Source organism: Colletotrichum graminicola, assembly GCF_000149035.1.
Source record: "Colletotrichum graminicola M1.001 genomic scaffold supercont1.16, whole genome shotgun sequence".
NCBI lineage: Eukaryota > Fungi > Ascomycota > Sordariomycetes > Glomerellales > Glomerellaceae > Colletotrichum > Colletotrichum graminicola.
The window spans coordinates 27,589-38,262 of record NW_007361020.1 but is presented as its reverse complement, the minus strand read 5'-3'; the positions used below and the strand labels follow the sequence as shown (position 1 = coordinate 38,262).

Genomic DNA, 10,674 nt, shown 5'->3' with positions numbered 1-10,674 from the left:
GGCATGAGCTCGATGACGCGCTCGACCATGAAGACGAGGTGCTGGACCTGGCGCGGCGAGGGATCCGTGTTCTGGCGGCCCGGGCTGAGGTAGTGGCACGGGCGGCGCTCCTTGTCGAAGCCGAGGATGATCTGCTTGCCCGTCTCGTTCTCGGGCGAGATGTGGTCGGGGGTGAGGCCCTCGACGCCGTACTCGCGGCGCCAGGCGAGGGTCTCGAGGAGGCGCTTCTCGGCGTCCTTGGGAACCCACTTGGTGGCGCGGAGGTAGCGGAGCAGGCACTCGCGCGTGAGCCACTGGCGGTCCGAGTCGGTAAGGGGGCCCGACTTATCGGCGTGGGCGGGTGCGGCGCACTTGACCTCCGTCCAGGCGCGGGCGTGGGAGAGGAGGCCGTCGTACTTGGACTGCTGGTCCGGGCTCAGGGGCGGGACGGCTGGGATGGAAGTGGCGGCGGCCGGCGAGGCGATGGGCGTCTTGAGGGGGCCCGACGACGTCGCGGGGGCAGCCTTTTCTTGCGGGCCGGTGGAGGCCGGCGTTTGATCAGCCACGGAGGCCATGGCGGGCGGAGGTGTGTGTGTGTGTGATGGATGGGTGTGGTCTGTCTCGGGAGACGGGCGATCCGAGCGGCTAAATGGACACCTAAGGTTGGTTTGATGGGGGCGGGGAGTACGGATGGAAAGGATCTGATGTCTCGAGCGTTTACGAGTGGCTGTCACCTCACCAGAAGGGGATTGTACCAGGGGCTGGCGTGAGCTTGCAGTTGTCAATGCAATATCAGCACTCTTTGGGGGTGTTTGTGCGTTCAGAGATGAAGTCGGAAAGCGGCTGTGATGCGGGTCGTAAGAGTTGAGCACAGCACACCGCCTGGATGCAGCGATGGATAAGTTTGTGCGTGCGGTATGGGTTTAGGTTGAGATGGAGATGGAATGAGATGAGCTTATGCCGGGAGGCTCAGTTCCGGCCGTTAGTGGCCTCCAGGGACCTTCCCCAAAACGGCACTCCGCGCGCTCCAGGTTGGGCGTCAAGGTCTCGTAGAGCGTTTGTCGAGAACCAAGAAAACGAACAGACAGCAATTGTTCATATTTGCAGGCACCAGTGTGACTCGTGGAACAAACATTGCATCTCATGACGCCTCAAACTTGGTCGAGTGTGTTACCTAGTATGGTAGCTAGGTCACAGAGTCGCATCGGATTGGCGACTCGCCGAATGCCTACCTACGCGTACGTGGGAGGTATCCGTACAGGTACTATGTATACCTATCTTGGTGTCTGGGTAACCACCTAGGTGACTACCGGTAGGTAGTTAGTCACCAAGGTGGTGGGTGCCTTAGGTAAGTAAGTTCGGTAGGTTACGTAGGTAGGTACGTACCTACTCTCAGTGCCAACTACCGGTAGAGCTTTCTTGCCAAGGTTTCGGGCCTTCCAAGTCGTGGTCACGCTGCACAGCGCTAAGCCGGATCGAGGCGTGCCCGGTTCCACGCAGCGTTGGTTGAAGGGTTCCCCCTTCCCCATGGAACGGGTACGTACCCTTGGCATGCCTCTCTCTCTCCTTCTCTCCATTCTCTTACTCACTGTCCCTAATGCATACACATACGCTGACTTCATCATTGATTGATATCCTCCTATACGTACGGCTACTCATGACGCGAATATACCAATCCCGCGCGAACCCCAAGGCTACGGCATCAATGATGAAAACGGTACCTACTAGTATACCATCAGTAACGGCACTCGAGTCGGCGGTGCGATCCATGCAAACTTTACTTTTCGTGGTCCGCGGATCGCTCGTTACGGATACGTGAAACCTCGGACCTCCATCAACCTTCCAACTCTGGCGCGCCCACACGAAGTTCCCTTCTAAATTCTGACAACGGATCAGACCCGTTCCTGTCTCCTGCCGAGTCATGCCGTGATCACTGCTGTCAACACCAACCCCACGGAGCGAGCGCCCGTCAGTCATCTTCTTCCCAGGCCACGGAAATGGCCGAGCCAAGGATGACCATCATCACCTCCAAAGTTTCCGTCCCATACTCGCTGCCGTTTGATAGGGTCCCCGAATGACGACTGACGAACGCACCTAAACACGCGAGCACGACACCACCACCACCGCCACCACCACCACCATCATCACTAGCACCACTGTCGCTTGGGACTGGAAGCGCTTCTGGCCGACCCCGTTGAACAAACAAGCCTTGTGCCGCTTGCAAGCCCCAACGATCATCCGCCATGTCATCTCGTGGCCAACATTGCCCGAACGAGCGACCTAGGCATGGCCAGACGGGTGGCGTCAATCGAGGCGCCGCCATTCCTCCCTCTGCCGGTCCCTCGGTCTTCCGTGTCCGTGGCTGATCACGCTGGTCTCGTTGGAGCCCGCTCGCTTCCCAGCTGCCGGAACTCCAACCATCCGAGCTGTGGCTGCATCCGAGCGTCTGGCTTCTCCTGCTCCCGAACTCACCAAGGAGCGAAGGGTTGTCGCTCTCCGCCTCATCCGTTCAATCCATACGAAGCACTCGGTTCTTCGTTTCCGAGCCTTGGCACATTCCTCCCTCCTCTCGTTGACTCGCCCGCGCCGTCTCATTCTGGAAGCCGCCGGCCTTCTCACGTCGCATGCTCGACAAAACTTTGTTTGCAAGCTCACCCGTGCGGGCGTGCGCCACTGCTGTCTCTTAGTAGTAGACATACTATCTGGGAAATTAATTCGTCTCCAGCCTCCCTATACAATATTACCACATCCACTTCCGCTCCTACCTACTACATCCTGGTTGCCGGTCGTTCCATGCAACTTAGACATCTTCCCTGTTGAACCTAGCCGGCCTCTGGTCATCGCAAGCAAGCCCCCCACCGCAACGAACTGCAAGCTCTGCCGTCGGCAACTTAACTGTCCACCACTGATCGGCACGGCTCCCGGCGTCGGAAAAGAACAAGGGCTGGACCGTATTCTCCCAGAAACCACGAACCCCCGGGATCCACGACCGGGATATTACCCAACAGTAACCTGATGTTTCACCGTCTCCTTGCCTTCTGCAGTTCTGCCTCCAGACTTCTTATATGATGGTCGCCCTCCTCCACTCTCTCTGGCCTCATCCAAATCTCAACAAAGTCTCTCACCCGTTGACGCTCGACAGCCTTTCTTCTTGGTACAACATGATGTTCCCTACCTATCTCGCCCAAGCGTCCATCGCGGCCTTGGTGGTAATGCTCGGAACTCAGATGCAGACAGTCGCCGCCCAGGTAGCACCGCCCGCATGCTCGACAGTCGACCAGCCAAACCCCATCTTTAGCCAGTACCCGAACAACGCGACAGGCGTTCTGAACGTTACGATGGCTATCATTCCGATCCCAATGACGACGGCGCGCCAGATTGTTCCTCAACAATACGCCATCTTGGAGACCTCCTTCCGGGCCCTCATGCCAGACTTCCCGCCCGGCATGTATCCTGTCGTTGTCCAGGCGGGCCACGACCACGATATCAGGTTTCAGGACTTTAGCATTCCCGACTTCAGTGTAAGGACTCAGACGCACACGCTCTGACCAGAGGATGCCGGCTAATATTGTGGAATTTTAGAGAGCTGGTTTTGAATTCCCATTCTTGGACGTCTTGGGCGACGGCACATCTTCGTTCCGATGGGCCCCCGCGCAATTGATTTCGGCCAGCAACCCCACAGCAATCACTGGCTCCGAGGCGTACGGAACCGATGTTCACGCCGCCACCTTTGCCCCCGAGTGTAATGCCTATGCGGCTCTCCCCCAAGGCGGCAACTCCTTCAACGCCTCGGCGGACGGCACCTACATGTCTCTGGAGATGAAGAGCTCAGGTGGCTCCCCGTATACGCTGGCCATGTTCGACGCCATCATCAACCAGCCGATTTTCGCCAATGGTACGAAATGCGACCAGCAAATCCGCTTGTTCAATACGTCCCTGACCCAGGGCGCCTTCGCACCGGTTCCCGTCTGCGGATCCATCAAATCCAACCTAGGACCTTTCAAGACGGACGCAGCCTTCGCCGACGTGGCAGGTTTCCAGGTTGCTACGGCCTTTATTGAAAACAACTATCTCCCGTGCGAAATGTTTAGAGGATACAACCCCGTTAAAACCACATGATACCCCCGGAAGTTTGTTTCGGTTTTATTTATTTTTCTTGGAATCTGTAGAGCACCTGGAGCCGATGGGAGGTTCCCACGATCTGATGATAGCCTTACATTCTTTTTATTTTAATACCCTATGGGGCTCGCACATGGCGGGCCATCATTAATAGACAGCGTGTGCCGCCTGGCAACGCGATTTATATTTTATCCTTGTTTTCTAGTTTGTCGTGACCGTGGTGAATAATTGCCGTGTATAACAAGCGGCATGGCGAAGAATCAAACGTGATGGGCGAATCGCATGCCAGGTCTGTGCCAATGCAAGCAACCGGCTGCTCGATTCTTTGGGACCCGTCAGGGCCTCGGGCACCGTTTCGCCTCGGGACGAACAATAATAGCTTGCGACAGTGGCCGAGCCCCTCCTTTTTTTGCCGGACAATACGCATGCCTCGTGAACACGGACATGTAGAACCAAGATACAACTGATCCAAGGCGGTCGCCCGTAGGATCACAGAGCTACGCAATATTGGCCATACCGAGTTATGGAAACACAGCGAATGCATTGTGCCCGATGCTTGACACAACATAAGATTTATGAAGAAAATCCCATGGAGGTATCCAGGTATCTACCCTATTGACCGCAGGTGGCAACCAAACCGTAAAGGGACATGTAGAACATGGAACATGTAAACACGTCATTTCCGAATGGGCCAGTCAGGGTTGGCTTACACCCGGTGGAGGAGGGAAGCAGAAGAAGAGAAAAAAACCTTTGGTACAGTGCAGTCGGTGCAAGAGTTTTTATGCCCTCTTCATGGGGGCTCGCACCCAATGCGATGCGCCTTTCTCACACGCCGTCATCTTTCGGATGCGGCTGAATGGGCGAGCCAAGCTCGGCAGCCGGGCGCCGGGGCATTCGCCGTACGCCCCCACCCCTCTCCACCGGGCGTGCCGGGAAGCGCATCCATTTCCTTTTCTTTCTTTTTCTTTCTTTGTTTTTTCTTTTCTCTCTGCCAGAACTTCGCCGCAGTAAGGAAAGGGGAGGGCCGTAAACAGCATAGCCGGACGTCCGTCTCACGAGAGGAGAAAAGAAGGAAACAAGGAAGGAGTGTTAAGCGGCAGACAGATGCAACGGGACTAGCCGCTACATACGAAAGGTAGAAGAAGAGAAGCGCGGAGTTGAGATGGGGTATCTAAGGTGGTCCCTCGACGGTACACACAGGTTCTCGATGATAAAGAAAAAAGAAGGGAAAAAAAAGTGGTAATGAAGCATCGCGCCCAATACATACCCTAACAAGATGGGAGGGTAGAAGCGCATATCATGCAGGGCAATTGTTTGAGCCATTTGAACAGGACTATGAGCACCGTTGGGGCCGTATCAATTGGCCAAGAGATTCTCGAGATGGGACGTATTGAGGTTTTTTTTTTGTCATGATGTGACGAGGTGAAGAACAGATGGCAAGACAATTACAGCAATAGGCGCTAGGTATGGCAGCTGGGGGGAGTTATCTCCAAAAGCTCTAGCAGCAGCCTTGGTTAATGTTAATGGGTAGGTTTACTCACGATATCTAGCTCCCTCCCGGAAACACAGCCACCACCGCCGCCATGTATTAGCCACACCTACATTAACATTTTCAGACATTCAAACCTTGGAGGCCTACGGAGTACAAGTCCGTAAGCCGCCGACGATGACGGTGAGTGGAAAGACGGAGTTGGAAAAGAAGAAAACAAAACGGTGGGGGGATTTGAAGATGGAGGTGATGGAATATGCGAGCAATGCGAGCATTGCGAGGAATCTGGTGGAGACATTGATGGCACCTGCTGAGTTGGGTGAGGCTACGAGTCATATGACCCGGTCCAAAGCGGCAGGAACCCGAAATTGGCCCAGTCGGCCAATGTTCAGCTTGATTGAAAGGGGTTTTCCGGGGCGAAGAGGTAAAAAGGGGCGAAAGGATCAGGGTTTCCAGCGCGAGAATGTAACGGGCGATTGAAGCAGGGCCAAAAGCTCGGATATCGTTCATGACAGCAGCTCGATACAGGCGGTTTTGGCTATTGTGCTTGCTCAAATGGGGTAGGACACGGTGAGTCGTGGAGTCGACGATAGGTGTGTGGATTCCGGATGTGGCTGTGCGGAGCCACATCCGGCTTCCGCTCTTGTGGCGCGGGTGGCTGTAGTGGTCTCGCGTCGGTGGACGACTTATACGGATACAAGCTTTGTTATCAAGTTCTTGCGGTGGACGTCTCGCCGGATCTGGTGAGATGAAAAGGGGCTCGCAAGAAATGCTGCCCCCTTTGGAGCTGTGGCGATTTCATGCACCATCAGTGCCGCACCTTCGCACAGGGCGGGCTGGCTGTCGCGTCGAGTTGTGCGTTTCGGGATTGATGCACGTGTGGTTTGGTGATTATTCTGCCCCAAATTCCTCAGTGCAGGCGTCTTCCGCGGTTACAAGTGTGGGGGGAATGTATCCATAACCCCACATGCACACGGTACGAATTTGGGGGTTGGGGGTCAGGGGTTGGGGGTTTATACAGGTATATCGTACCACCATCGTACACGTTTGAGATGGGGCCCGTGCACTGACCGAGTTACACGTTGTGGGAAGCCAAAAGACCATCAAGCGCATCGGAGAAGAGATTATTCCTCTGGGAACCTTTTCCCTATGGGAGGGAAGGGGGGATTTGGTGGCATCTTCTTTGCATGTCGTTAATGTGCGAGTTGAGCGGCGCTTCGTGACCAAAAATAGGTCAGACAGACGTACAAAGTATTATATTTAGTACCAAGGCCCAAGAGTAGGCAAGGAGAAACAGGATGAGGAGTTGGGGTACGATAGACGAGAGACCAGAGGAGGATAAGACGGACGGGCAACTGAGATGGAGGCCAATGATGCGGCTCACAAGGCGGAAAGATGGGCGGATTACAAAACGCGACCAAAAACGCAAGACATGGCATGCGGGTATGGGTGCCACACATGTTTGGAGGTCGGGGGGCCGCTTTGTGTGGCGGGGATTCGCTGCCGCAAGCTCTGGGCCCTGCCACGCACACCTACTCCGTACTATGACAGGTATTCGCATTCTAGTTTACCTCCAATGCCTACTAGGTAACCCAAATTCTACTTTTGACCTGAAACCTAATCTCTATCCCAACCAAACAACCAACTAACCCTACGTCGTCCCTGCGTAGTAGCTTATTCTTTCTTCAATTTTTATGTATTGTTAACCTTTGGTTCTGCTGTACAGCTTTCACGTAGAATTACGTAGAGTAAATGAAATGTTGGCTGAGATGAAAAAACCCGAGAGTGGGGTAATATCGGATTAGCGGCACATACCCCCCTGGTCCTTTTTGTTTGGATCGCTGAGTCGCTGGGACACTGAAACGTCTTCTGCTGCTCTATGTGGCAGTCACAGCCGTGACTGGTTCCTGCTGGCTAGGATGCTGCCAAAGGAGGGAAGGCGCGCTGACTGGCCAATCAAGGAAGAAGCGGCAACTGAAGAAGGCGCAAAGAGCCCCATCATCCTGGATATTCCTGTGTCCCCCGCCGTCCTGAAACTTCAACCTCGGACTGCGTCTTTCCCTTTTCGTCTCTACACTACCACTGTGCGTACTACTATGTGTGCGTGTGAGAGAATCTCCCTTTTCGACCATGAACAGTGGGTAAATTCATCCTCTACTTGGTACGACTTCACTCTCCCCTGTCACCCATCTTCCGCACTGTCTCGCCTACCTACCCAACGCACTTAGCATCATCATCATCTTTAATGTCGCCGCCGCAAGCAGGAATTCTTTACAAGGCTTATTGCAAGTATCCGTGTAGTTCATTAGCTACTCGTATTGGAAAATGAGCAACCTGGTACCTATTCGAATCTCGGTTGTCTGTGTTTCTATCCAGAAGCCTTCTATTCTGGTGTTATGCATTGGCTATAATCCCCATACTGTGCTTATCTTACTGTGTTGTAGTATTATCGTGTACCTTCCCTATGCGACCTTGGCAGGGACTGCCATGGATACGTACCTCAGTCTCTCTGTCTCTCTCTCGCTAGCATTAGCCCATCTCTTCTTCAGGATGTAGCATGAGATGAGATGAGACAAAGACAGGAGAACCACGAAACCGCCGCCATGGTTGTGACGGAATCGGATGGGGCAGAGAAAGGGGGCCGGGGCATACCGACCAAAAGAAGATCATACTACCTAGGTATCTACCTACCTATGTACGGATATCGGTCCACGAGATACTTGCATCCGGCTTTCGCTCTTCTCCTTCTTCCATTTCTCTCTTTCTCACTCCCTCTCTTCCTCCCTCCCCGTTCGCTTCTCTGCCTCTATTCGTCCCTTCCTCTCCTTGGCGCTGGCGCATTGTCTATACACGTCTCTTCCGTGCGTTTTATTCGATTCACTAATCTATTATCGTTTGATAATCGAATCGGTCAAGTTGTCCATCTCTGAAAGCAACAGACGGTAGATCCGTCATCACTCTAGACCGCCTCAATACTTTTCTGCTTCTTCCTCTTCTTCTTCCCCCGAAATGGACATGTCTGAAGCAAAGTACGCCAACATCGGCCTCGATGACCACGACCGCGATGACCGGAGCAGCACCGAGGTCGAGGAGTCGCTCATCGGCGACGGAAAGGCCTGCCGGAGCTGCCTGGCCAACGAGTACCAGAGCCCTGCCGCGAGGAGGACAAACCGCTGGCTGTCCATGCTCAAGTCGTCACGCTACTTCGTCGACACCATCCTGCTGCTCGTCATCCTCGGCCTGCTGGTGAGGCAACAGACCCAGGTGCCCGCCCTGAGCACCTTGCATCCCGGAGATGACCTCACTGGCGTCAGCGGAAAGTGTAAGTATAGCTCAACCCATCGACTGACCCCCGGTTGAAAGGGGAAGCACACCGTGGTATTGCCAAGCACTAGGCTGACGCCGGTACTGCAGTCTCGACCCAGATCAAGACCTTCACTCCCGACTACGAGGGCAAGTATGCGCCCAACGACACCTCAAAGTTCTTCACCGATGAGGTCTTGAACAACTGGAATGAGCTTATGCCCTGTAAGTCGCTGATCTGGTCCACTATTCCTTGGCACCCGATCGATTATACTAACGCCACCCACAGACGGCATGGGCTTCCAATGGGTCAACGACACTCACAAGTACCACGACCTGCCTACCCCCATCGTCTGGCCCGAGAAGACCGTCTTCACCACTTCCATGACCCACCAGCTGCACTGCTTGGTAAGATCCCCCCCTCTCCGCCGGGCTGTCTACACTCCCTCTGACCCTTGTCACAGTTCGCCGTTGTCCAGACGTATTCCGGCCTCAGCTCCGGCCACGAGATCCCTGATGACCACCACTGGCACATGATCCACTGCTTCGCCTATCTGAGGCAGACCATCATGTGCAGTGCTGACATGGCGCTCGAGGGCCTCGAGACCACTTTCCCCGACCACAATGGCGGCTCCGACGGCTGGGATTCCAAGCATGGTGAGTTGCCTCATTCCCCCCTGGTGATGACAATCCCGTAGTGTCCGTGTTGGCTAACCGCGTACCAATAGTGTGCAAGGACTATAGTCAGGTCAAGAACTACCTGGAGGGCGTCAGGGCGTACGACGACAGAGAAATCTTCTAGACCACTAGCGTTTCATTTCAAGAACATAAAATGTACACCATATTTTTCAAGCGGAACCCACATCCACGTGAACGGTCCAAAATAATTGATGATTAACAACTTTCTGAAGCTTACCGTGTCATCCTTAGCATAGTGCTTCGTTTCAATACAAAATAGCCTTGTGAGTTTGTTTGTACTCCTTGATGGAACGGGCCAGCTCAGGATGCCTGCTTTCCAGGCACGGGGATTCGAAGTACTTGATCTCCTCAATCTCCTCCTTCAGCTCCTCTTTTGTCAAGAGCTCCCAGTCGGGAACCTCCGCGTACGGTAGCGGGAGACACAAAGCGCAGTTGCTCCCCAGCTGGCAGTAGCACTCGTTCGGATCCAACCGCCCGGCGTGTCCGTAGCCCTCCCACCGCTCTTGCTCCGCCATCGGCCCCGTCCACAGCTGCCTCTCGAACTCGCGGTCCGACCTCCACGCCGCCGCCCAGTTCTCCGGGCTCATGCCCAAGACGCCGCTGACGTTGACGCCCTTGTACGCCACCTCAGCGCGGATGCGCTCCCAGACCGCGGGTGTGACGCCCCTGTCGTCCCACCGCCACCGCCAGCCGCCGTTCTCGACGTCGGCCCGGACCCGGGACCCCATGGCCGGGTGTACCTGGCACTCGTAGACGTTGCAGACGCACGCCATGGCCGCCGCGCGCACCGAGAGCTCCGGGAACAGGCGGGTGTGCTTCTCGTGGTCCCAGCGCCGCCGCAGGCCGCCGCCGTCCGCGGGCTCGCTGGACCAGGCGCTCATCTCGCCCGAGAGGAAGAGGGGCGTGTGCGAGGCCTTGACGCGGGCGAGGGCCCAGTAGCTCGTCTGGAGGAAGCCGCGCTGGCGCGCCTCGGGCATGGACATGAACTCGCCGAGGAACCGGAGGGGCAGGCTGCACAGGACGTGGAGGAAGCGGGACATAACCAACTCCGGGTTCGTCTCCTGCGCCGGGGGCCTCTGCGAGGG

The 10,674-nt window shown here is 55.4% G+C and overlaps 5 protein-coding genes across 5 annotated transcripts; 3 read left to right on the top strand and 2 right to left on the bottom strand.

Annotated features, from left to right (window-relative positions):
• Positions 1-17: 17 nt before the first annotated feature.
• Positions 18-554, bottom strand: GLRG_04826 (uncharacterized protein; the record flags this gene model as incomplete). The annotated part of the gene is made up of 1 exon (XM_008095511.1): positions 18-554. A coding segment is annotated over one exon (537 nt), but the record flags the coding sequence as incomplete, so codon positions are not given.
• A 2,586-nt stretch (positions 555-3,140) lies between these two features.
• On the top strand, positions 3,141-4,098 carry GLRG_04825 (uncharacterized protein; the record flags this gene model as incomplete). Its single annotated transcript, XM_008095510.1, has 2 exons — positions 3,141-3,500; positions 3,562-4,098. 2 exons carry the CDS (start codon positions 3,141-3,143, stop codon positions 4,096-4,098), a joined length of 897 nt encoding a protein of 298 aa, XP_008093701.1.
• A 1,523-nt stretch (positions 4,099-5,621) lies between these two features.
• Positions 5,622-6,067, top strand: GLRG_04824 (uncharacterized protein; the record flags this gene model as incomplete). Its single annotated transcript, XM_008095509.1, has 2 exons — positions 5,622-5,625; positions 5,715-6,067. The coding sequence occupies 2 exons, from the start codon at positions 5,622-5,624 to the stop codon at positions 6,065-6,067; spliced, it is 357 nt and encodes a 118-aa protein (XP_008093700.1).
• Positions 6,068-8,602: 2,535 nt separating this feature from the next.
• Positions 8,603-9,692, top strand: GLRG_04823 (uncharacterized protein; the record flags this gene model as incomplete). The annotated part of the gene is made up of 5 exons (XM_008095508.1): positions 8,603-8,909; positions 9,002-9,115; positions 9,180-9,298; positions 9,355-9,547; positions 9,619-9,692. 5 exons carry the CDS (start codon positions 8,603-8,605, stop codon positions 9,690-9,692), a joined length of 807 nt encoding a protein of 268 aa, XP_008093699.1.
• A 142-nt stretch (positions 9,693-9,834) lies between these two features.
• On the bottom strand, positions 9,835-10,629 carry GLRG_04822 (uncharacterized protein; the record flags this gene model as incomplete). The annotated part of the gene is made up of 1 exon (XM_008095507.1): positions 9,835-10,629. One exon carries the CDS (start codon positions 10,627-10,629, stop codon positions 9,835-9,837), a length of 795 nt encoding a protein of 264 aa, XP_008093698.1.
• Positions 10,630-10,674: the final 45 nt, after the last annotated feature.